Source organism: Bidens hawaiensis, unplaced genomic scaffold (assembly GCF_021521415.1).
Source record: "Bidens hawaiensis isolate Kalapana, Puna unplaced genomic scaffold, B.hawaiensis_p1.1 tig00026422_1, whole genome shotgun sequence".
Classification (NCBI taxonomy): Eukaryota; Viridiplantae; Streptophyta; class Magnoliopsida; order Asterales; family Asteraceae; genus Bidens; species Bidens hawaiensis.
In genome coordinates this window covers 201,873-229,665 of record NW_027505071.1, presented here as the reverse complement: position 1 = coordinate 229,665, position 27,793 = coordinate 201,873, and the positions used below count along the sequence as shown (strand labels likewise).

At 35.0% G+C, this 27,793-nt stretch overlaps 2 protein-coding genes and 1 pseudogene across 3 annotated transcripts; 1 reads left to right on the top strand and 2 right to left on the bottom strand.

The window, feature by feature from the left end:
* Window positions 1-1,273: 1,273 nt before the first annotated feature.
* On the bottom strand, window positions 1,274-3,702 carry LOC143610462 (large ribosomal subunit protein eL28y-like). Its single transcript, XM_077084939.1, has 4 exons — window positions 3,649-3,702; window positions 3,374-3,534; window positions 1,603-1,763; window positions 1,274-1,508 (listed from the first exon to the last, which is right to left on the bottom strand). Exons 2-4 carry the CDS (start codon window positions 3,519-3,521, stop codon window positions 1,368-1,370), a joined length of 450 nt encoding a protein of 149 aa, XP_076941054.1. The 5' UTR covers window positions 3,522-3,534; window positions 3,649-3,702; the 3' UTR covers window positions 1,274-1,367.
* A 3,759-nt stretch (window positions 3,703-7,461) lies between these two features.
* On the top strand, window positions 7,462-9,464 carry LOC143610471 (uncharacterized; annotated as a pseudogene). The gene is made up of 10 exons (XR_013149593.1): window positions 7,462-7,605; window positions 7,686-7,753; window positions 7,876-7,903; window positions 7,993-8,062; window positions 8,137-8,194; window positions 8,502-8,630; window positions 8,721-8,812; window positions 8,931-9,015; window positions 9,116-9,188; window positions 9,277-9,464. The product of XR_013149593.1 is annotated as an uncharacterized LOC143610471 (transcript).
* A 3,994-nt stretch (window positions 9,465-13,458) lies between these two features.
* Window positions 13,459-23,631, bottom strand: LOC143610478 (serine/threonine protein phosphatase 2A 55 kDa regulatory subunit B beta isoform-like). The gene is made up of 14 exons (XM_077084949.1): window positions 23,259-23,631; window positions 20,286-20,389; window positions 20,045-20,143; window positions 19,843-19,962; window positions 17,722-17,928; window positions 17,091-17,182; window positions 16,666-16,784; window positions 15,778-15,901; window positions 15,478-15,601; window positions 15,136-15,204; window positions 14,947-15,038; window positions 14,780-14,857; window positions 14,618-14,685; window positions 13,459-13,801 (listed from the first exon to the last, which is right to left on the bottom strand). The coding sequence occupies exons 1-14, from the start codon at window positions 23,368-23,370 to the stop codon at window positions 13,668-13,670; spliced, it is 1,542 nt and encodes a 513-aa protein (XP_076941064.1). The 5' UTR covers window positions 23,371-23,631; the 3' UTR covers window positions 13,459-13,667.
* Window positions 23,632-27,793: the final 4,162 nt, after the last annotated feature.

Sequence of the window (27,793 nt, the reverse complement as noted above, 5' to 3'; positions counted from 1 at the left end):
AGTACAAGAGTATCAAAGGTTCTAGTCTTATAAGTTATATACCTATTGAAGACAATTACATTATGATTACCCTGTATACATATACAGCATGAAGAAAGAAAAAACACTATAGGCCATAATTATGAACTAGAAAGAAAAAAAGAAAAGAAAAAAAAAAGACTAAATACAAAACTTTTCTTGCAATTAAGCACAATCTTTAATATGGTGGTACCAAGTTGTCGGAAAAATGTATTTCCGAAGTGGTGAGAGCTCAAATCTTACAGTGGACAAATGTATAGATTCATAATTAAGATTAAAATGTGTGTATGTTTGAATTAGTTTGAAAAACAAATTGAGAGCATTTTATGGGTGGGGGTCCATTAAAAATGGGCGTCGTAAGAATAAAATAAAACTAAATGGACAATTAAACTGAAAAAATCAAATTTTTTTAGAGATTTTCGAGTCTCGAGTCTGTCAGGTCAGTCTCAAACAAACTCTAATTCCTAAGATATTGTACTGACCAAATTTACACGAACTCAAATTCTTGACATATTAGTAGTAAAACGGACCTATACGAAATTTATAAGATAACTTCACATAAAAATAACCAATTTTTAGGAATCCAATTTACTTATGTTGATTTGTTTTTTCATGCAAGTTTTAATATTAATAGACATGGATAAAAAGGTTACTTTAATCCTTCAGTTTAAGAAAAATTCAAAGAGTGCAAAAGCCATAGCAACTAATGACATAAAGATGGGATGTTTTTCTTTAATACATATAAAGTCATAAGATGTTGACATCAAAGCATATGTGCATGCTATATTGCTATGTGTAAAAGAGAAAATTATGCTGGGCCTCGTGCTTTATGACCGAGAGACGTTTGTAGGTCCAACTTTGAAATTTCAGGAATTGTCCATCGGTTAACTGTGAGTTGACCGATAGATGATAAGGGTAATTTGGTAACTAGATAAATAATAACAGTAGTAATATCGCCTCTGAAATTACGGGTACCGCCCGTAAATAACAGGGGTAATACCCGAAATTTCAAAGTTGGACCTACAAACGTCTCCAGACCATAAAGCACAAGGAGGCAAAACATGGCCTTTAAACCCGCCAAAATGCCAAAATAATAACCAAAAAAAACTAGAAGATTTGCGTATAAGGTGAATTCAAAATCAAGTAAAAGCAAACAATAGCGTACTTCAGGAAAGAAAAACAAATGAAAATCTAGCATACAGCAGTCATAGTAAAATAAACAACCATCTTTAACTCCGAGAATCTCAAAAGACAAACATAAAAAGATGATGAATTCGATTTAAGTCTAGACATAAAAATTATGAAAATTTTATGAAAAAGAACTCGGTTCACAAACAAACAGTTCTTATTCATTTCCTACCATGAACCCTTGTAGCCTGTCGGTTCTTCTTCTTGACACCAGACTTTGAAACCTTGAGGCTCCTGTTAACAGCACTCAATCTTGCGAGAGCTGCTTTCTTCAAATCTGGCCTGTAGTAGTTGGTAGCAACCTGCAATCAAGCAAGTTAGATTCCGTAATTCAACATTGAATAAAGTAAAGTAACAGTATAGTAGCCAATGAATATCGTCTCTCAAAGGGTTTACCTGATTGACGACAACCTTGGCCATGCGGTTAAACTCCTTTTTCAAAAGAGATTTGTGGAGTAAACTTGCAGGCTTTGCTTGTTTCTTGGTCTTGGTTGTTGCTAACAAGACACCTTCCTTTCCAGCTGGCTGAATGCTAACGGTCTTCTTGTTAGCTAGTCCTGCAAAAAGATTATAACAAAGAAACAATAAATTAAATTTTTATTGTTATACATTAAGCAACAAATATATAGCAAAATATAGCAAAATATGCATGCAAAAAGTTATTAAGCCTTGAAAACTGATACCAAATAACTAAAACTATAATTCTTGTTCTAAGTTATCAAATTATTTATAATTATGTCACATTATTAACCCATTAACACATAAAAAAGATAAGCACCCTACAAATGTTCAAAAGTCAAAACATAACAAACAACTCAAACTAATAAACAATTGCAACATTGCAAATAATAGGACCAACATAATCAAAATGTTCAACAAAATGTAACGAATTACATCACATAAAAATGCCATCAATTAAAAGGCTTATTACACTTGAATACAATCAAAAACACAAAACAATACTAACAAATAAAAGAATGACACACTAACTAAACATCTATACCTAATTCATTAATCTCACTCTCCTCAAAATCAAGAAAACATATTCATTAGATATTGTTGTATATATGGTTGTAAACAAGCTGAGCCAAGTCGAGCCTAGGGCTAGTAGTTCGTGTCTTAATGTGTTTACGTGTTGCAAATGACGTGTTTAACACTTAGCTTTTGTGGCTTGAGCGTAGGGCTGTTCAAAACGCTCGCGGATTGAAGCTTAGGATTAAACGCTCGAATAAAACTAGCTAAAAAAACTTGATTTAAAACAACCTGAGCTGAGTTGAAACAACCAAGCCAAAATTGCCCCAAGCTCAGCTCGTTGGTTTGACCTTAGGCTTGTTTAGCTTCAAAATCGAGCTCAAGCCTAGCTGAGCTGCCTCGTTTAAAATCGAGCTTAACTCAAAACCACCCTGGCTCGACTCGGGTCATGGTTCAGCTCGTTGCCTCAACCTTAGGCTAGTTTAGCTTCAAAACTAAGCACAAGCCTAGCTGAGCTGCCTTGTTTAAAAAATCAAGCTCGACTCAAAACCACCCTGGCTCAACTCAGGCCTGTGTCATAATAGCCCTAATTGAGTGTCACAGTTGCACTCTTAACAATAATGAGAAATGATGTACTCTAGCCTCCTAATTTTAAACATTTAAAAAGTACAAAATTGTATAACACACCTTATTTTTGCTAAAAAAAGTCTTATCGTGTCTAACCAGGTGCCCAACTTGCCAGTCCTAGCTGAGCCCAAGCTCAACCAAGCTAAAGCTCAGCTCGTTTTAACCTAAAAAGCTTCAGCTGGAACTCATAAGTCGTGTTTTCAAGCTCAAGCTCAGTTCGTTCATTATTTACTAATTATATTACATAAGTTTCTAATTATTCTTATAAATCTAGCTCAAGCTCAGCTATACAGTGTAAGGTTAATAAATACAGAAAAAAAAAACTTTAAAATACACAAAGCTCAGACTCGATAACTAAACAAGCTTTATTTAAGCCTCAGGCTCCTTCAAGCTCAATAAAGTTCATCTAGGTTAAAAACTTTTATCAATCCGATCTCAAGTAGCTCGTAAACAATTCGTTTGCACCCATAGGTAAACATACCACATTACGATTATCAACAAACACAAATTAAAACCGATATATAAACAAACAACAAATCAAAAGGATGATAATAATAATAATAATTACCAGAGTGTTTGTAAGAGTTGAGATTGTAAAGGTTATTAGGCTCTTTACTGAACTGAACACTCTGAGTTCCGTTACCGAACTCTTTCACGAGAAACGAGTTGTTCTTCTTCACGATCTCCCATATCAGCTGCCCTGGTACGGTTGTCATTTTCACTAATTGACTGCTTCTGTAACAATAATAATAATAATAATACGTTTATATGAAATTGAACATTAGAATAATAATAATAATAGTAATAGATGTAATTGATTGATGAAGAATTGAAGATGCTTACTGTGTCTAGGGTTTTGCTACGGCGACTGTGAGAGATGGTGAAGGCTGAAAGTATGAAGTGAGATTGGGTTTTATATGCAAGTTTGCTTTGGTGAACAAACCCTAATCATGTTTTACTTATGCCCTTGTAGTTTTAAGTGTGTGCGTTTATCACCCTCCTAAATTTAACTAGTGGGCCGGTTGGGTTTGGGCCACGCATGGCATGATGGTTACGTACAAATCGGGTTTTTCAAATACCTGATTTTGAGGAGCCGGGTTCGGGTATGACCGGTATTGAAAATCGGGTATTGGCATTACCCGGGTCGGTTATTGTATGTATAAATTATACCCTATGCATCGGGTTCGGGTCGAGTATAAAACCGGATATTCTAAAACCGGGTATTTGCATACCCTATTTTTGTTTTTTTTTCCAGGCTTTCTTCCGGGTATTTTTGGGTATAGATTGGATTTTTTTTAAGTGGTTTCACTTGTTAGGGGGATTTTCATGTATTTTTTAGGTATTTTTCGGGTATAGATCGGGCATTTGAAAAACCGGTTTCGGGTATTTGAGAAACCCGGTTCGGGTTTCCGGGTATAAATCGGGTCTGGTTTCATGTACGAGTTTTGATACTGAAATGCATAATCAATTCGTACCTTACGGGTAGGGTCGGATATTAAAACCCTGAGTATTAAAAAAACCGGTTTCGAGAATTTTTTTTTGGGTCGGTGTTCGGGTTTTTTTACATCTCTACAGTCTGAGTAGTTAAGTTTTGGAATTTGGACTTTTGTAGAATTGGATTAAACTACACATTTACTGTTTAGTCCTTGAACTACTTATTAGTTGTTACCATGAATCATTATTCATTAGCCTTTTATATATTTTATTTTGATCTTGAAATGTGACCATACCTTACACACAAGCGGTCTGAGATCCAGTTTGACCAGCTTAGAGCAAGCACAGTGGGCGCTTTTCCATCCTCATAAAGCCCTCAAAACGCCTGGCACACCACGTCCTGGGGGTTCCATGGATTGATTTGAGGTGGGGGCGCACTGGACGGGGGGAGAGAATTTGCTTAATGATTGGTGGGTTGGCTTTAATTATGTTTTACTTAATGAATTTTTTTTGTTTTATTTTTTTAAAATAATAATAATAATAATAATTGGAAGAGGCTCCATCTACTACATCCCTTAGTTTATAAAAATCCTGGTGACGTGAAGCACATGACGCAAAACTAAGGGTCTCACCCACTACACATAGTCTTATAGGAAGAATATTAGATTTATGATTAATTCACAAATATATTTAGGTATCGATATCTTCAATAACATTTCACATTTGAAAAAAAAACAACTTCGGCTGGTGTAAGAGCATGCAACTAACTTGTAGTAAAATGATAATAAAATGTTACACAAACTTGTAGTAAAATTGAATTTGTTGAAGACATGTAAGTTGTAACAATTCTTGATTAATCAAATTTGCTATGGTGTTGTCTCCTTTATCAAAAAGAAAATAAATAGATTTGTAACATATTTTTATAAAAGTTAATTATATCAATTTGTACTTGTTCAAGATTGAGTTGATTACATCTTCCTCTTTAAACATGGTAGATTTAAAGCATAACCAGTTTACCTTTTTGATTTGAACTTTAGTATATGGTCTCTGGATGCTTAATTAAGATGTTTTAGTGAAAAATGCTAGAGTTGCTATATATCTAAAAGTTGAGCTAGTCTCCCGAGAAAAACTTAAAACTTTAAGCTTGAGTTCAGCTCATTTAACATGTCTATAATTATTTCGTTTTATACACATAGCATTATATTTGCAAATATTTATAACTATAGTCTTATACATGAAAAATAACATAAATTGTTATTTGTAAGTTTTATAATATTTATTATATAATATTCTTATTACATTTATTAACGAAATAGGTTTATCTACTCTCACGAGTCGCGAGCCAAGTAAATCTCGATACATGAAGCTCGACTCTAACAAACGGGCTTCAGTATGGGTTCAACCTCGGTTTAATTCGAGCTTTATTATTGAGTCAAATTTGAATAGTCACGTATCAAACATAATCCATCTTTCATCAATAATTTCACAAAATGATCCAATTACAATAGGGAACAGGTGCCGGGAAATGTATTATGCAGAAAGTTGAGGGGTAGTAATTAGATATACTTGAACCGTACATGCATACATCTTTGAATTAAAATCAACTTCATCAACGGTTGTGCGTTGATCATCAACAGCACGGTCACACAATAGCTTCGGTGCGGTTAACCACAGGCTAGTATCATACATACCGGTAAATTGACGGTTAACTCTGCTTGCTTACGTATTCCAAAACCGATCGCCAGGATGACAGGTAATTAATTATTAATTAATTAATCATCATATAGAAATCATTTACAGTATTTATTTATTTATATTTCGTTTTAAATAAAAATAAGTTATATATATATATATACTCTGTAACGTTTAATTTGTGTTATTTGACGATCGATTCGATCGATCAACGAATTAACGGTATAAGTTTCTTCGAATTGACTGAATATGTAATTAATATTTGGTAGCATGTATTTTGATGTTATATATATATGTTTGCATCTTAATAGTTAATAACATGATGACTGTGATTCATGTGAAGTTGAATTGAACGCTTGAAATCGTATTTATCTTAATTATAATTTGCATACATGCATAGATATTAATCATGTTATGTTAAAATGATGGAATTTAGTTGACATGTTGGATGTGGTAGCTAGACACTTCTCATTAATTCATATTAGCTGAGGTGTGCAAGAAAGCAAAAAAACCGATTAGAAACTAAAAAATCCAAACTGAAACAAAACAAAAACCAATGGTTTGGTTTTATGTTTTTGTAAAAACCGAACTTACGATACGGTTTTGCAGGGGCGGATTCAGTATTGAGCCAGGGGGAGCGTATGCACCCCCTCAAATTCGTATTTTCTTATATAAACTTCTACTATATTAGGTTCAAAGACCCCAAGTGCCTCATCTGTGTTTTTTTAGTGCCCCAAACTCAACTTTCCGACCCAACTTTTCAAACGCAAGTGTAGTTTTTCTTTCACAAAATAACAACTAAGCTTAGATTGTTTAATTGTCTAACCACTTCATCAGTTAGTTATTAATATAGTGATATATGTTGTTAGTTTAATCGGACCATTATAAAAATTAGACCAAAATATGATAGTATTCAGAGTATCATTTCTTTTTTTATAATTCTACACTATTTAGCTTTAATTATTTTATTTTGTGTACATAAGAGCGAATTGTACCGTAACAATTATGCAAAGGTTTTATCAACTGTAATATGTATTTTGTTATTGTGTTTTGGGGAAATTTATTGTTTGGATTTCTATAAGTGGTTTATTTAATGTATTTTCATTTGATCTGACCCATTTTGGTTTGACCTGTTTTAGTTTGACTTGACCCGTTCTATATTGACCGTTTTTTGCACCCACTGGCAAAATTTTCTGAATCCGCCACTGCGGTTTTGGTTTTGCGCATGTAATCAAAACCAAAAACCGAACTGAACCGAATTTCCAGATTTTTATTTTTTATATTTAGTAATTTATAAAAATTTAGTAAATATGTAACTCAAATATATTTGGTCAAATGTATAATAGTCTATTAGTTAATAATTAAAAAAATTCTTTATACATGAATTTGTTATTTTCAACCAACTTTGTTTCGGCCTAAAATTTTCAAGTTCAAATGGCAAAACCGAAAAAAACCAAAACCAAAAAAGAAAACCGAAACCGAACGTTTTTGGTTTGGTTTTAGACCAAACAGCACAACGCACACCCCTAAGTCATATCTCTAATGTTGTTTTGTACCAACTCCAAATAGCAGATATAAAACAGATATTTATTGATTTTTTTGTAACAGATCATGTGCAGGAGCAAGAGATGGAAATCGAGGCTTTAAAGGCCATTCTAATGGATGAGTTAGAAGGTTTTCGATCTTTTTTTGGTATCTTTAACTATCAAGATCAAACTTGTAATAATAGTTTTATGCATGATGTATGCCACCAGAAATTCACCCTAGCGAAAGCGGATTAAATACTTCAAATCGATGTTTTCAAATTAAGTTATCCCTGCAGGTATTCGGCTATGATTTACTTTTATTTGTTTGCTTCTCTCTACACTCACCCTCAAATGTTGATATAACATAATGGAGGTTATACATTTAATAATACCAAGAATTTTATTTAATATGTAACAGGATGACGAGACTGAGTCGACCGATGCAGGTTGCATACTGAACATCTTTTACAGGTTTAACGCTCAATGATATTTATCCTTTTAAATTCATTAGACGCTCGTTAGTCTTTGGCTGCAGTTCAGTTGGGATTAATTTTCTCGCATACAAACAAATATCCAGATGAAATTCCACTTTTGAATTTGAAAAGGTGTTCAGGCTACATTTTTCTTGATCATACACATTTATTAACCTTGCTGATAACTAAACTATGTATTGTTTCAGTATATAAGGAATCCAAACATCAGACCTCAAAGTTTTGAAAGAAAAACTCGAACAAGAGGTATGTTCTTTTGTTAACATAACTTTATACGCCAGTTTTCATATCCTGATACGATTTCTTGTGGATATCTTTAGCTTAGTGCGTACCTCGACTAGGTTGAAATAAAGGGTTCAATGAATTGAGTAAACTTCATGACCCAACAGACACGCTTCAAGATGAGTTAAGTAACACAATATACAAAAATTTATCATCTTTATATAAAATCGAATCATACTTCCAACTTGTGGGAATAATATTCTTTTGTATATACTTATTCTGTAATGTTATTATCCATCATTAAAACAGTTTTTTTTGTTTTTTTTTGCAGGCGTGTGAGAATCTTGGAATGGCTATGATTTACTCTCTAGTTACCTCAGCTAAAGAGTGGCTTACTGAAAGATTTGCACAAGATACCGGCGATTATAATATCCAAGAGGAAACAACAGATAAAGATGAAGTATGATTTTTGCATTACTTAAACAATAACACTGACTTTTATATTTATATGATTGTTAAGTTTGGTTGGATGTATCGGACTTCGTATTAGATAATTGTCCCGCATGGAGAACCTGTTACGGTTGAGACGTTTTTGGCATGGAGAGAAAGATTTGAAGCAGAATTAGCCCTTGAGAGAGCCAAGTAAGTTCCATATTCTGTTATATTAATAATAATATTAATAGATTAATAATAATAATAATAATAATAATAATAATAATAATAAAAATGATATGTTGTTTTTGCATTGTAATGAAAGCAGGATGTTACCAGAATCAGCACTTGTACCAACCAAAGAAAAGAAACTGACTGGCAGGGAATGGTTTCAAAGTGGAAGAGCATCCGCGGTAAGTTATTCGAGTGCATATAGTAAAACAGATGAATATTTAGATTATGGTTACATATATTTTAAAGGTGTAATTTTAGTGAGTTTTATAATTTTGGCAGAAACGTGCAGCATCGATCACTGAAGGATCTAACAACGAAGATGAAGACATTGATTTCGATGATAATTCAGAAGGTTATTTTTTATTTTATTTTTTTAATATATATGTGTTTCATGTGTGTTCTGCAATCCTGACATGACCTTCAACTCTGTTTGGTTGCAGTTGATGAGGAGGACATGCTTGATCACTATCTAGCTGAGAAGTTAGACTCGTCTAATGATCATCGTTGTTAAGACCTACACTACTGGATGCAGACTATATATAGTTATCAAATAAATGGTTCATGCATGTTGTTTTTATGTTTAACTATACTGTTATTACTTATTAGCTTTTAGTCATGTGATACCGAGGGAAGCTTTTCTGGGACGCGTATCTTATTCGTTTCAACTACTTCACCGACGACAAATTATGAGAAAAAACTACAGGAAATGAAATAGAGGTGCATACCAAAAATATTAGTCCCTATGAGTTTGCATCCCAACTTCAAAAACATCCCTACTAATTAATTTTTTAATATACATTTTTGATTTAAAAAACATATCAAATAATTAATTATACTTTTAACAAATCAAATTTATAATTATTATCATTCAACTGACGGCTAGACGCATACTGCAATTTCCCGTTCACCACAGGGGTGCAAAGGGTACTTTTCTCTACATTTTCTCTTTATTTTATCGTATTAAATACCAATATTCTAAAAATAATTTGTAATAAATTCAAAGCATTATATATCTTATATTAAATGAAATTTATAATTATAATAGTAAGCATTATACTCCAAATTAAACATAATATATCTTATATTAAATGAAATTACATTAATATTTCAAGTATATATATAGAGACCGTAACACGTTATATTTGTTACAAGTCCTTTTACGTATAGAATCAATGGCCCCGTATCCGCCATGTGAAAGTTATAACGCCACATACAACACAAGCATGGAGTTTAGTACATGATAATATGATATATATCTTTTGGTGTTCTCTATGTTTAAGATCATGTTCTTAATTTTATGTTTTGTTATATGAAATATAAAAGTTGTTAAAAGTTCAACTATGAAACAAAACTACGGATTTCTTAATCATTTGGACAAGAATAAAATTTATATTTTAGGGTCAGTTAACGTGTAATAATAGTTTATTGTGCAAAACGTATGCAACACTCTACACCAAATTACACTAAGAACAAATTTGATTTACGCTCAATTAGACCAAATATTACTCTCAATTAAAAGTATATTCGGAATTTTGTTAAACTTTAATTTTAAAAGATATAAAGAATAAACAAAATATTAGCAGGGACTAGGGACGAGTATTTTGACACGAAACTAGTCTTCACAAGTAGTTTGGTGTCACACATCAGTTTTTTATTAGTCAGTGAAACTACTCATCCACTTTACAAATCTAAACATGACGAGTAATTTAGGAGGGACATTTGTAGGATATTCAAGATTCTAGAGACAAAAGTGGATTCTCTCCCCTAGAAAAAGACATTTTGAGAATTTTCCCAAAATAAAAGGTGTATATGAATAGGTATGAACCTCTTTGAGGTAATAAGTACACGAACAATATATATTATACTGAAATTATAAACATACGAGATGATCTCATACTTCTTGAGCCTCGAGTACAAAGTATTCGCTCACTATTACTTAATCATAATTTACTAAAGTGCAAAGTACGTATATATAATACCGGGAAGGAATCTTTGGTGAGGACCATTCTCAACGGCTTGATAGTGATTAGTGACTTCTATTATCCTATTGGTGAGGATTTTCTCTCACTCCTTTTGCTCCTATCAAGTCAGCCAAATGGTCCCCTTTTGTAACCGTTTTATTCCTTTTACGAGATTTGGTGATGATCGCCAGCATATCGTATACGTTTATGCGTTTTCAATATCATATATATAAGTGTCGATTTATAATATATATCTAACATTTCATAACAATGGTACAATCATTAAGAAATTAACAGTGTAAGGAAGATTTTTCCTAAATATTTACCAAGTTTCACTCTCATTACACACATGCCATCTAAACCTAATTCCTAACATTGTTTGTTAAGTTTTATGTTGTTTAAACTCTACAAGAATCTCATATCAGTCATATGATCAAGAAGGTATAAGATATACACCTCTCACATATCAACACATTTTGTAGCGGTGTCCGATATCCTGTTGCAAACCTATTAAACCGAACACAAACCGTTTCAACGAAATTACATTTTTAGTTTTCGATTTTAAGAAATTTGGTTCAGTTAAAACAAGAAAAGTAAATCATACCCATATCAGCCTATGGTTTACTATCGATATTGAACAAAATTACATTTTCAGTTTTCGGTTTTAAGAAATTTGGTTCGGTTAAAACAAGAAAAGTAAATCATACCCATATTGGCCTATATATTTACTATCGTACAATCCATTAAGCCTATTACTAAGAAAGCCGAAGCAAAGAACCCGAGCCTATGAGCATCCATTGTGTTAAACATCAGTTTCCGATTTTAAATCGAAAACCGAGGTTTTTTGGCCAGCGTGTAATGGAGTGAAAGTTAAAGATGGGCTTTTCCCTAGTGGGATTGGTAGACCAGAGAGGGGGGTAAAGCTCCTTGGAGAGGCTGTTAGTCGAGATCCCTACTTTATTAAGGAGTTGGCGAGGCGGAGAGCATCTCGTGCGGTTGATCTTATGAAACTCTTACCTTGCCTTAGGGATCCCCAGATCGAACTCCTCCTTCTTAGGTCTTGCATGGGGGTTGCTAAGTTGCTTTTTGGGTTACGAACATGCCACCCCCATATGATGGATGATGCGGTATCCTGTTTTGATAAGGGGCTTCGAGAAGCCATCGAAGACATAGTTGTATGTGGAGGCCCGTTCTTTGGTGATCTTCAGTGGCGACTTGCATCTTTACCGATGCGCTTGGGGGGTTTAGGCCTTCTTTCGGCTCATGATGTTGGGGTTTACGCTTTTGTAGCGTCTAGGGCTCAGTCTTGGAAGCTACAGAATCACATCTTAAGGAATAGCGGAGTTGTCGACCTGGACTCAGACTACGTGCAGGCCCTGGAACGCCTAAATGGCGCTCTCCCAGACTTTGACATTGGCGGTTTCTCTAATAAGGACACCGCCCCACCAAAGCCTCAAAAAACTTTGGCGAATGCCCTTTTTGGCAAAATCGCTCAGAGCATGGGAGAAGTTTTTGGATTGTCCCCCCGACAGAAGGCGGTTATTGAATGCTTACAAGGTCCTCATGCCCAAGATTTTTTGACCGTTATCCCGATTGATGGCTTGGGCCAAAGCATGTATGCGGTCGAGTATAGGGCCATTCTTAAGTACCGTTTGATGGTCCCAATGTACCCAGAAGATGAAACATGTCCGATCTGCCGTAAGGCTTGCCTGGATAAATTCGGAGAGCATGCGGTTCATTGCAAGGAGATGCCTGGGTTCAAATACCGACATGATTGGGCGCGGGACGTTCTTTGGGACATCTTAAGGCGAGCTGGGATATCAGCTAAAAAGGAAGCCCCCGTAAACTTCCTTACAGACCCCACGGAAGGGAGATCCACTCTACGACCGGCAGATTTGCTCGTCTTTGGTTAGGCCGGGAGAAAACACGCTTGTGTTGACCTTACAGGGGTATCTCCTTTAGTTTGTTTGAGGGATAATGGGTTTGTAGCTGGGCAAGCAATGAAAAGGGCTGAAACAAAGAAGGTGGAGAAACATGCTAAAGCCTGCGAAAAGAACCAACATGTTTTTGTCCCTCTGGCTTTTGATACCTTTGGTTCCTTGGCACCGGAAGCTATCCGTTTCCTAACCAGGGTCCAACGGGTTGTGCATAGCAATGTGTCGACTCCAAAGGGGCAGGAGTATGTCTTTAGCAGGTTAGGGTTTGCAATTCAGAAAGGGGTAGCGGCGCAGCTTGTTGCCCGCCTACCTGCTATGTTGATGTAATATCTATGTTTCTCGAAATCATACTTAATTCAAATTTGGTTTTCCCTTTAAATTTGACCATTTTGAGCTTGAATGGCTTGTTTACAGTCCAACCGAAAATTAATCATAAGTTCATAACCAAAAAAATCCAAACTAGCGAACGCCATATTAGTTACGAATGTGAGAAAACACTTCAGTTTCAATAACACTAATAAAATGTCACAGATAAAACCAGAAACATAATATCCTAAGAACACCTAACCCGGAAACTAAAAACCACAAGGGAAATTTAATAAATGAAAAAACTGTATGGTAACAGAAAATAAAATTAATAAATATAATATATAAACATGAAGTTAAAAATAACTACTAAAACAACTACATCTTTAATCTTTCAACTTAAAACCTAAATTCAACAAGGTTGTAGGAGAGCTACAAGTTTGAATCCTTCTTCCTCACTTCAACCCGACAAATCAAAAAGAGAAACAGTTATTTTCCAACAACAGAATTTAAAATAGAAGAAACAGACCATGACTCCTATCGGTTTTCTGAACCGTATCCGGCACCCGTCTGTCGAGTCGACCCGAGAAAGTAATATTGGTGACACTGTTGCGGTCCGGGTGTCTATCAGGCATAATACATGTACAAGCTGTTTGCAGCAGCACAAGCAATAGAGTTTTCGGTAGGATGCCATGCCAAGTGAAGCAGCTTTGTTGTTGAATCAAATGAATTCCCGTTTTCATCCGGACTCTCGCCCCCTCCTACACAAACACCACTTTCTTTATAAATTATTATATATTAAACCAAATGAATGGGTTGAGTTTAGAGCTGTAAACGAACCAAATGTTCAGCGGGAAGTTCGTTTATGTTCATTCTTTTAATAAATGAACATAAACAAGAAATTTCGTTTGATTAGTCAAACAAGCGAACATGAACAAAGCCATAGTTCGTTCAATTGTGTTCGTGAACGTTCGATAATGTGTTCATGAACGCCCATTCATGTTCGTTTGTATATGTTGTTCACGAAAGTTTTTTGTACATTAATTTATTTTATTAGAACAGTTTATATTCTTTAACTTATTACCCCTAAAATAAAATAGGAAACAATATTCTCACATTGTTTTTGCATTGTTTCCATTTCCTTTCTCATTATTCACATTGATGAATACATCGATCTCAATCTCTAGGCTCCGCGGATATTATTTGTGTTTGTGAACACATTAATTTCCTTAATGAACGAACACGAACATAAAATCTCGTTCGGTAAGTGCTCATGAACTATTCGTGAGCACATTATTTCCTTAACAAACAAAAATGAACAAGGCCTTGTTCATGTTCGTTAGGTTTGTTGCAGCCCTAATACTTGAGTTAAAGGGTGCACAAATTGGGTCCGGGCCCAAACTGGTTTGGGCTCGGTCAAACATGGTCCTACACAAATACCACTTCTTATTCATTTTCAAAGAAAAGGCCGTAAGTAATTAACGACACAGCCCGAATCCAAACAATTAGCAAGTGAACGGGTTGAAATTGCCACCTCTAAATTATAAGGGAAGAAAAGAAAAAATAAAACAGCTGACCTCGTCTAACCGCGCGGGTAATGCTGCTTAGAGATCTCATAGGCCTTGAAGGCGTCTGAACTTGTCTCCTACAGTTTTTTGTTTCAAAAGAACCTCTTATCAAATCACATTTATAAAAAATAGAATATCGTTCGGAAAAAAAACTTATTTAAAATTAACTACCTCATTGGGTTTTTGCTAGCTTCCAATGTAGTTTCTTCAGTGCTGTCAGGACCGCACCCAAATACACGAAATAAATTGCTGAAAAATCACACAAATAGGACAAGTTAATGGCCACCTATATGATGTATATATGTATATCTATCTATCTATGTGTGTGTGTGTGTTACCTGTAAGAACCAGTTGCAACTCGCTGACTATCACCACTCAAACAGCACTCAAATTTATCAAAAATTGAATCATTTTCATATAGGTCACATAGCTGTAGGTAAACAATTAAAACCATCAATGCAAACCGAAAAGAGAAAAGAAAAAGGATAAAAGTTGGTTATAAAATACGTTAGGTACTGAGTACATACCCTAGGTCTTAAATGCTCATGCACCTGGAACGTTGAAACTGGACCAGAGTCCATGTTGATGTCCCATAGCTACACAAACCATAGAGTTTCAGATAATATAACCGATCAAAACCAGAGGAATATTTGACTATTGGTTTAATATCTAAAATAGTCCTCAATAATGCCACATCTACCAGATATTGGAGCTAACAGGTGTTTATAAAAGTTAAATCAAACCTGTTAAAAGACACTTTTTTTCTTTCTTTCCTACTTTTTGTAGAAGTAAAGTTATTTTAAAGAAATTTATCAAGACACGAAAGTGCAACAGATAGAAATATAGCAAAAAGAGTAATAATCACAAACCTTAAGGGTCATGTAGTCACGACTAAGTATGTATCTTCCATCCCTTCCAAATTTTATATCAGAAATAGAGGCTATTATCTCAGTAAAGAATGACCTTGAACCAGGTGCTTCCTGTTCCTCAAACCTATACAAATACATCTTTTATATAAAGGCTACAATGCATCTAGCCATTAACACACGTAACATGTCCTCTAAAGTCTAAACGGTTTGAGGATACCCACAATCCCATTGTTCTTAACTTAAGAAAAACAAAAGCGAATTTGAAGTTAGGGACGACATGAGTTCAACCAAAGCACTTACAGTTTAGAATGTTTATCACATAATGCGGATTGACGCAAATCAATGAGGCGAATAGATCCTTTTGAACTACTGTAAGCTAGTGTGCTACAATTAGTAGGATGAAACTCAGCACATGTAATCACCTCTGAAAAGTGAAAACAAAAGATGATTCACAGTCATGGTATATATAATATACAGACAAGCAAAAAAATCAACATATGGTCAAGGCTAAGAAATAGCATTACACATTTACACCAACTTGGAAGAAGAGATGTTAGTGTGGGTTAAAACATATGTTAGTGAGGTTGGCTCACAAACACTCTGTATACATTTCCTAAAGACAATATAAATAATCTTCATTTTAATTTACCAATACAAAAATAGTATTTGCGAGAAATTGAAAAAACAAACATTATATTGTAATATTGATCAATGATCTAAACAAGTATTTACATAGATATAATAAGCCATTCCAAACCTATTGCATCACTAAGTTTATCTCAAAGTAATAATTTAATCTTAAAACTAATACTAATATCAATCTAGAAATCAAATACCTAACTAGTAATTATCTTGAAAAAAAGATAATGATAAACAATAATAATGTAAGTCTGTTACAATTAAATCCAAATCTTTAATTGAAAAGGATTTAGGCGGCTATATGTGTTACAGAAACAATTTGGGAAACTTCCAACCCATTTGAGCAATCACCATTTAGTTAAATATATTATTTGAACCTTTTAAGGTAAAACACAACCAAAATTGTTCACAACTAAATTGATTGAAAACCGAAATAGCCACCTCTAACTACCTGTCCCACTCCTAAATACCTTGGGGGTTCGTGCATCTCTTCCCAATAACTAGAGCATGTATTAAACTGAGTGTAAGATAATCGTTAAAATATTGTACCAGTAAGATCCTCCATGTTAGCAGGCTTGACATCAACAATGTTGAAACTCTGATTGCTAATTTCCAAATTCCAAAGGTTTATCCGAAGATCATCAGCTGAGATGAATGTTTCGCCATCACTGATGCGTAAAAATGGGAAGGAAAGAAAAAACAGGTGTCAGAACATATTTTAACCTACAGGTAATGAATACTTGAACAGTTTATCCATTGTTATCTGGTATTAACTTAACATTTTTATTGCTGGTGATATATAGACTGACTTCACACTATATATAGGCTAAAAACTAATATCAGATTATTCGCCGATAGCATCTCTTCAAGATGCATCATATACAAATTGCAAGATGAGATTCAAGCAGACAAGATCAGATATTTGTCGAAAAGCAAAGTTAACTGTATTACTTGCAAGAATAAAATATCCAAACCTGTTATTTGAGATTGAGTTGATATGGTAGTCATGTGCGTGAGCATACACTCTTCTACATCTGGGTACAAGACTAGTCTCATTATAAGTCACCTACAAAAAATTGAAGTGTCACGTCAGTTGAAGAAAAGATAATTAAATAAAACAAGCAAAAACAGAAGAGCAATTACGACCAAAAAAAAAGTTAGGAATTAGGATAGTAGGATGGTGATGAGAAACATATATTGTACTTTAACTATTCATTCAAGAGTTATTGGATTGTAATAATTCCAAGTTTCACCTATTGGCCGAGATTAATCCCACCTCAGGAAATGTTTACCAACAGTCCCAACTTGAACGCATTTTCTTCCAGAAATTCCATACGTATTTTCCACGTAATCAAAAAGCTAACGGGTTTACTTTTCAGTTAGTATGAGATTGCTGGAAGAAAATACGATCAAAGATGGAACTGTTTGTAAACATTTCCTGAGTTGGGATTAATCCTGGCCAGTAGGTGAAAGCTGGGATTATTGAAATCCAATAACCCTTCATTCAATCATCACAACTATTTGTTCTTCGTTAAGATAATTGATTTGAATAACATAACAAACAAACATATATACAAACACACACAGGAGAGGTAAATAGAATACCACAGGTAGACGTAGTGATGCAATGCCACCGGAAGGAAATTTGAAGTCGTTGATCAGATTAGTGGAGGACTTATCTTTCAATCCCCCATTTGCTAAATAAGAATTAGTACTAGAAGAAACACTTGAACTAGCAATGTTGTTCTTTCCAACAACTTTGGAAGGGTCCATATTCATGCTTGCAATTTTCTTGATTTTCTTCTCTTGGACCTGTACAATGTTAAAAGGGAATGAACCAAGATAACATAAACAAACAAATGAAAAGGAAATAAGAAAGACATGATATCCAGACTTAAAAAAAGAATAATGATATGAACCCGAGACTTCTATTCGGATGAGTTTCAGGGCCGGATACAGGGAAGCTTATGGGTCAAAGGAGTTATTTAGAGGGGTAGTGGGAAGATGAAGAGCTAAGGTTTAAGAAATAAATGCAGAAATTACTAAGGCAATTAGTTATATATATATATATATATATATATATATATATATATATATATATCCCTGCTCTAGTTTACAGGAGGTCAATGTTTTGTTTATCAATTTACTTGGTTAATAATACGTGTGACCGGAGACCAACCCTTCTAGAATTGGGTCCCACTCAATTTCATTTCCAGTAATAATTAATAAAAATTCAGTTCCTTCGATTTCTATCAATTGGTTCCATTGCCGGGAAACTAAGGAACGATGGTGCGGACCGGGGGAAACAATGGTAGTAGTATTTCGCCCGATCAAATCGCCGTTCAGTAACTCAGTTGTCCGCCATAGCCGCCAAGCTCGACACCATAGAGTCGCAGTTGAGGAGTGATGGTTGTAGCACTCAAGACCGTGATGTTTGGAGCACCCCTCTGGTGCAACGATCAAAGTTCTCACCCGAGCTTTGATGAGTTCGGGGACGACAAAGAACCTGAGGGTGATTCTCAGGTCCAGTGGCAGATCTGGTCAAGGAAGACGATACCAGTGACAATCCTATGTCTGGAGTTGTACACAGATTTCCTTCTTTTTCAGCCATGACTAACCTTGCTGTTAGTGATGATACAAATAGTGACAGTAGCATTGGTTTTGGGTCTTCATTGGTGGGTGAGTTAGAGTAAAATTAAACCCAAGTTTTTTGAGTTGTATGGATCTATGGTGCAACTTTTGTACGTGTTTGGTATAACAGTTACTTCTATTGCACTCAAATTGGTTGAGGAAGCATGGACTATGACCCTATTACATAATATGATATCAAATTTTATTCATGCTGGGAATAAAGATGTACTAGCAGATTTGGAACACAGAGAATTAGCAAGAAAGTTCCCATTCTCGACTTGAGGACAAGTCGGTTATCCGGGCAGGATGTATTGATACAAACCCGACTTCCATGCAGGTGAGTTTTAGGGCTGGATCCAAGGGAGCTTATGGATCAAAGAAGCTATTAATAGGGGTGGTAGGAAAATGAAGAGTTAATATTTCAGAAATAAATGCAGCAATTGCTAAGGCACTTAATTTTATATATATGTTCTTGTTCTAGTTTACTGGATGGCAATGTTTTGTTTATCAATTTAATTGGTTAATACTTGTAACCGGAGACCACCCTACTTATAGCTTGGCTATTGGTGGGACTCCACTGGGTATGATTGATTGATTGATTGATTTTGATTGTAACCGGAGACGAACCCTTCTCGAATCGGATCCCTATCCTTTTCAATTTCAGTAATAAAAGTTCAGTACTTTTGGTTTCTATCAATTGGTTCCGGATAGGACCCAAATAGAGAAGGGTTGGTCTCTGTTTACAAGTATTAACTACACATGTTTCTCAAGAGCTATCTTTATAATCCTTAACTAAAAGCACAAAATTCTAACCTTAAAACCAAACGGCTTTCTATTGTTAGATCACTAGATCAAAATGTTATATAATATCTTTTTGAACTTGTGGTGTTACCGTTTTAGAAGCACATCATGGTACATTGAATTCTTTTTTTTTTGGTTATCTAAAGAGATTGACCACTAATTAACGAAAGTGTGTAAACGTCACTATTAAACTTGATATAAATGAAATACCATAAATGCAAAAGGTTAACAGATACGAGCATGTTACAAGTAATGCAGTTATGCAACAAAGTGAGAAGGATAAGGAGTGATTACCTTCCAGAACTTAATAGTTTTATCGTTAGTAGACAGAAGAAAAAGGGCACCATTGCATGTTTGGCACCATCTAATTTTGTTAATTTTCTCCTCAATCTCCAAACTCTTTAAATAATCAAACTGAAAGAGGAAAATGGAGATATGGTAAAAAAAAATACAGCAATCAACTGGTAAATTTACATGAGAAAGAGTTCAATAATACCTCAGGTTCATGGCTCTGGAACTCAGTTTTATATCGAAACTCCGGATGCTTACTTGTTGGGTAATCAGTCTTCTCTAAATCTTTTCTACTTCCACCATTCTACACAACGCAGCAAAATTAAAAATGAGTGCAAGTAACATGATAAACCATATACAGAAAGTCAGAAATCATAACTACAAATAAAAGTTGTAAAACGTAAAGAAAAAATCAAACAAAAAATAGAATATACTCTGGCACAAACCTCCTTTGTATCTGTTCTTTCAAATAATACTACCCTGCCCCCACGATCACCAGTTGCAAGATGATCACCACTTTTATCAAACTCGATCGCTGAGATAATATCAACTGAAAAAGAAAAGACAAATAAAGCAGATACAATCACAAACTTTTGGATAAAGCTAAAAAGTGAACAATAACACAAATGGTCCTAGATTTTACGAAAGTAAATAGAGTTGAAGCTTGAAACACAAGATACAAAGCTTATATGAATTCATAAAGGTAAAACATTTTGACTGCTTCATAAGTCATTACAACACCTTAGGAGAAAAAGACACTGCATGACTAAGAAAGTAGATACCAAGAAAAGGTCTAATTTGTGAATAAAAGCTGCAATAAGTAATAGATATCAAAGTTCTATTTGGTGATAAAGTAAAATGAAAAACAAAGCTAACAAAGTAATAACTAATTTCAAGAAAACATGAAGAATCAATTACTTATGTTCACATTAAACATTACCCTCTGATATAGTATAATATACCCTACTTGCCATTTATAAATGTTTTAATCCTACTTACTCATCTGTGATACAAAACTTGGCTATTCATATAACATGTCCGCATATAAAACAGTGGAAACTAATATTGAAGTTGATGGGTATTAATAGCTGCGAACCAATGATGCATTTGTTATATCAAAGCAACATCTACGATGACCACGCATAGGGCATATTCAATTGACTGCCTTTACCACGTGAGTAATGTGATGTTAGCATACAGATATAAAATAAATTTCCAATGACATAAAGAACAAAACAACTGACAATATTCTCGTGAAACGTTTTTGTCACGCTAAGTGTGCCAAACACGTTGGAACACCCTTCCGAGTCAAAGCACGTGGAAAGTATGTAGGCGTTCGATTTCAACCCCTACTATTTATAGAAATTATACTTAAATAAAATAAAAGCAATATATGTCGTAATAATAACGAAAAACAAATACAGCAACTATATGATTGGACATAAAGCTTCCAACCTATGATGAGATTCCAGAACTGTTAAAACCAGAACAAAGATGTCCAACTTTATGTAGCAACTGGTAACAATATAGAACTTGACACAACCATCATTGGTAAGAACAAGCACAGTATATAATATATATAAACAACCAACCACCTATCCAATATCACAACCAATCATACAGTAACAATATGTTCCAAAACCTATACAGTAATAACATTAGAATTCTATGTTTACAAAAACAGCAATCACTAGAAGTAATCTATTAAAAAACTAAGCCCTGACAGTACTGAACATGTGCTGGTTAACGACCTAATTTGATTGTTTCAGTAATCATCAGTTAATCACCAAGGTATCAATCCAATAAAAACAACATACTATCTCCAAACCCTAACATAAATCCGCAGATCGTAAGTGACAATAAAAATAAAAGAAATAATAATCGAAATTAAACTTTGATGTAGTAACTAACTAATAACAATATAAAACTTGACAAAACCATCACTGGTAAGAACAGAACAGCATATAACAAATATAACCACCAACCACCTATCTATCACAGCCAATCATACAGTAAAATGAGTTACAAAACCTACACACTAATTACATTATAATTCTATGTTTAAGTACAGAAACAATAATCACTAGAAGTAATCTATTAAAAAGTCTCTACAAGCCGTAACAGTTACTGAACAAGCGTCTGTAATTCATTAAGAGAAGTTGATTCACACCCGAATTTGATTGTTTCAGTAAACAGTTATGCGTTTTCTTAACAATACACTATCTCCAAACCCTAACATAAATCCGCAGATCGCAACAATAAGAATAAAATCAATAATAACCTAAACTAAACTTTTATTTAGTAACTAACTAGTAGAAATATAAAACTTCACATAACCACCAACTACCTATCTAATAATTCAAGCAATCATACAGTAACACGTGTTGCAGATTCTAAACACTAATAACACTAGAATTCTATGTTAAGTACCAATACAATAATCACTAGATAATTTAAAGATATCTACACGCCTAGCAAGTGTCTGTAACAATTACTACCTCATCAGAGCACAAGAGTATTAAACCTAATTTGATAGTTTTTGTAATCATCAATCAATCACTAACATATCCAAAACCTAACATAGAGCTACAGATCGTAACAATAAGAATAAAATCAATAATAACCTAAACTAAACTTTTATGTAGTAATAACTAACCAGTAACAATATAGAACTTGACATAACCACCAACCACCTATCTAATATGACAACCAATCATACAGTAGCATGTGTTGCAAATTCTATACAATAATAATCACTATAAAATGATTTAATTAAAATCTCTACAAAGCCTAACAGTTAGTTAACAAGTGTCTGTAAATCATTAAAACAAGTTGATTAACAGTTACTACCTCATCAGAGCACAAGAGTATTAAACCTAATTTGATAGTTTCCGACTTCCGTAATCATCAATCAATCAATCACTAACATATCGATCAATTCAAACCCTAACATAATCCGCAGATCGCAACAATAAAACAAAACGAATAATAACCTAAACTAAACTTTTATGTAGTAACTAACTAACTAGTAACAACAATATAAAGCTTCACATAACCAACCACCAACTACCTATCTAATATGACAACCAATCATACAATAACAGTAGCATGTGTGGCAAATTCTATTCACTAATAACACTAGAATTCTATGAGACAGTTAAAACAAGTTTATTAACAGTAACCTGATCAGAGCACAAGTATTAAACCTAATTTGATTATCATCAATCAATCACTAATATATCGATCAATTCAACAGACAACATATACTGTATCCAAACCCTAACATACAGCTACAGATCGTAACAATAGATATAAAATCAATTATAATAACCTAAACTAACTAATTAGGAGTAATAAAATAGATAATTAAAGGTAGTAATTATTATTAATAATATTATTATTAATAATATTATTATTACCTTCCTGTACTTCTTCACCGGCGGTACGTTCACCGAACACCTGAGAAAACTTCCAGTCCAGCTGCTGTTGCGGTGGTTGAGCTGCTGCTGCTGATGCTGATGCTTCGTTCATTTCGTCTTCTAATTCTTCGTTAAGTAATCAATCAATCGAATAATAATAATAAACAGAATAGCTAAACCTAAATCTAATTGAATCGATGAATGAAATTAGGACAACCGCATCAGTGAATTGCGATTGAATCGTGGTGTACGGATCGAGAGTGAAGAGTAATAATAATGTGGCATTTGGAGGTTGAATTAGGGATGATTGAAGAGTATTGTTATTGTTATGGATTTGATTTGTTAATGGATTGATTCAGATTCATCGATTTGCAGACAACCAATCAATCAATCAATTAATCAATCGCCTCGTAGTCGAAAGAAAGAATAGATGAAGTCACCAAACCCATTCACCCGGTTTTCTTTCTCTTATCATTATTTCTTGTCTTAATAAACCAAAAATTTATTAAAGTTTATAAACAATAAAAAGTAACTCCTATAAAACATTAAAACTAAAACTAAAAGGGTGTTAATTGTACATTTCTATTTAAAAGAAATTATAGAAACCTCTAAGGGAAAGGCGCATGCGAGTACCCTCAATGTAAGGCTAGAGGTGTACAAACCGGTTTAAAACTTAAACCGGTTTGGGTTGAAACCGGTTTGGGTCAGGTCAACAAAAGTCAAAATCAGTTTATGATCGATTTCGGTTCGGGTTGAAATCGGTTTCTTAACCAAGTTATGATCGCTTCAGTTCGGATTTTGATCGATTTCGGATTTTCGGTTCAGGCTTTGACCGGTTTTGACCAATTTTGGTACGGTTAACCGGTTTGGAAGCGGTTTTTTTTTTGGGGGGGGGGTACATGCTGGTTCCAAACCTACAGTTTCAATCTGTTCAAATCGGTTTCTACATAATCAATTTCAAACCAGTTTCGGTTCAGTTTTCGGGTCGGTTTTGGTTAACCGATTTATCTGCCCACCTCTACGGCATACTAAGGTGATGACCAAGGACGAATTATTAGGGTTCTGATGGTCGGTTATTTTGTATATGCTTTAGTTCGTTTATTATTTAGTTTTAACTGTTTATTCTAGAACTATCGATGCTTCATACGTGTGTTATTGGATTTCAGGTCACGGGCGTTAAAGTACTCAATATGGACCTGTTGTGACACGGAATGAAGACCCGGGATGTCCAGTACGCAAAACAAGGAAAAGAATGAAGTTTGGCAAAATGCATTACGGGATTTGAGTGCTTTCACTGATGTTCATGGATTACGGGATCATAGTTGGCAAAAGGCAAAAGTGATAGAGACAATTCGGTTAAACCTCGTCTGGATGAGCGAGAGTGTGGGTACTGGGGGGTTGGGCCTCATACATTATACATATGAGCGTGGGTAATGTGAGGGGCGGGGGGTTGGGTTCCTTAGAAACCATTTCTTGGACTTACTATTTTCGTTTGTTTAACCCCGACATTATGTTACGAGACGATCCGGCTTACTAGGTTTATTTATAATTGTAATTGTTTTGTTTTTGTATTTGTTCCATTGTTAAGCTTTACGTTATTATGCTTAAAAAAATTGAGAAAAAGACAAAAAGATGTCTGTTTATATTCAGTTATATATTCTGTAGTTCGTTGATGTTCATTTATTAAAAAAATGTGAAATCAGTATGTTGATAGTTTGTTTATTTAGATGTATATAATCAGTCAGTTAGTGGTACATTAGTTTCGTTTTTATTTTTTAGATGTTTTGTAATAGGCCGGGTCGGATCGTTTGAGCTACTTAAATATTTCCCTTCCATACCCTTACACCTGGCCCCGTTACAACCCTTTTAAAGGTCTCTTGATTTGCATTTGTGCCAAAGCAGCTTGATGGATTAATATATACTTATAAGTGATATTGAGAGCTGAGTGATACTGGCACATCTTTTGCTAGTCCATATATTAAACAGAGAGGAGAGATGTTATATTACGAGTGGTATGAGCATGTGTGCCTTAACCGGAAACAAAGTACACCTGTCTGGGCGGCTCTATTGTTTTTATCATAGCATTTAACCGTATTTGTGAGATGTCAATCTAAAAACAGTGTCAGTCTTGAAAACTGGGTATGACATTAAACCTTACTAGTAATAATGTCGATAATTTACATACCTATGATGGAGGTCGTTGTTTGCTTTAGAGTTTTGCTTGAGGGCAAGCAAAAGATAAGTGTGGGGATGTGATGGTCGGTTATTTTGTATGTGCTTTAGTTCGTTTATTATTTAGTTTTAACTGTTTATTCTATAACTATCGATGCTTCATACGTGTGTTATTGGATTTCAGGTCACAGGCGTTAAAGTACTCAATATGGACCTGTTGTGACACGGAATGAAGACCCGGGATGTCCAGTACGCAAAACGAGGAAAAGAATGAAGTTTGTTGTTCCAGAGTCCCATCGCGGTACGCGATGGGTTTGATGAAATCCCCATCGCGTACCGCGATGGGTGATAAATTAATTATTGACTTTGGTCAATCGCGGTACGCGATGGGCCATAGAAGACCCTGTCGCGTACCGCGACGGGACTGCAGACGGGATTTTGAGTTTATAACTTGTTTTTCATCAACATGAAACCCTAACTTCGTTTTTGACGACCAAGAGGCGATTCCAGCAGTTCATATAGGCGATTTCCACCATCCTAGCTCGTGTGAAGATCATACATATGATCCATATCATCTATATTGAAGATTCGATTATGTCTAGGCTCGGCTAATCGCTAGAATCGCACCCGGGATGTATAGTTTGTAACTCTTTACAGTTTTTCTCTTGTGGTTAAGAATACTCATGTTTTGATTATTGTTGATTGATATATGATTATTGATGTTTAGTATTTCTGTGTGTTCGGTCGGTTTAGGTTTACGTTGATCTGAACGATCTGTTACCAGTTGCTAGATAATTAGTCATATAACTGTTTGGTTAGATTGAATACAATAAAACGTACAATTACCCTTAACTGAGTCACACTGGCAAGGACCGTTTGATAGCCAGTGTCGTGTGTAAAGTAATTGTTGACGTCTAAGGTTTTGTCTGGTTGATCAGTTTTCAGTTAATCGTTGATAATCAATTTGTTAGGTTACATGAGATACTGTTTGGTTGCTTACTTGAATTCCTGGGTGTGATTTGCTTTGTTAACTGTTTAAAACTCGCTTGTTTGTTTGTTGCTTAGTTCTCTTAATTTACTATTGCTTGTGTGATCAGCACTAAAACCAGTCCTTCATAATATTGAATCTGTTACACGAATAGCATTGACCACATACTCCTTGTGATACGATACCCTACTTGCTCTAACTATTTAGAATAATTAGGTTTTTGATTGACTCAAACGACGGTCATCAAAATGGCGTCGTTGCCGGGGAGTTAGTGCGCTTAGTGTTTTTCGTGTTATTTGATTTTTGTGTTTATTTTTAATTTTAATTTTAATTTTAATTTTGTTTTCAAATTTTAGTTTAAATTTTATTTATCTGTATTTTACGCGGGTTGTGTTGGTTGTGCAGATTACAGGTTTATGCACACCCCCCATTCGGGCCGACAGTCTCCGTTAATTTACGAGCCCGAAATCGAGAGGTTAGCTCGGCAGAACCGAGTACAAAACAGAAATTCTGAGATGGAAGACCAGAACCAGAACCAAAACCAAAACCAGAACCAGAACCAAAACGGAAACCAGAACTAGAACAACAACCAAAACCAAGATCCACTTCCACAAACCAACAAGTTTCACCCAGACAACATACCCGACCCACCAAACTTCAATAACCAAAATAATCAAAACAACTCAGCTCGTGCCTCCAGAACCCGAAATCAAAACCGAAACCTTAACCGAAACTTAAACCTCAACTTTGACCAAGCCGGACCATCCGCTCCAAACAATAATCCCAACCGCCAAGTTCGGATAAATATTGACGATGTTTGATCGAGTGTTCCGACTGAAGATGAGGATGAGGGGGAAGATAATAATAGAAACGAAGGTTTTCGGGCAGCTGATGATGAGGTAGATCGATGGGTTAGAAGGAATCGGGCGGTTGAGCCCGAGAATGAGGTTGATGAACCAGAGATTGAGGGTGACAATAATTATCAAGATGAGGTGGAAGAGCCGGTAAATCGAAGACGGGCTGAACCCGTTAACAGAAACGGAAGGGATCGAGAAAGGGTGAATCGGGCGGAACGGCCCGAAAGAGTTCGTGGTATTCCAGTTAACCAGGGCGGTATGGGAAACCCCGGGGGGGGGGGGGGGGCAGAGGAGAAATTACATAGCCCCGGCTCATGGTGTTAACAGTCGGTTCAGACCGGCCATCTCAGACGGAGCATCCCCGTTGGTCCCACAGGAACGAGTGCAGGGACAACAAACTTTTAAGTCCCGGCCATCTTACATTAACATCGTTCCTCATTTCAACGGGTTAGCTTCGGAAGACCCGTATTCGCACTTGACCGATTTCTCGGCTATTTGCGGGTCTATTGGTGATGGTA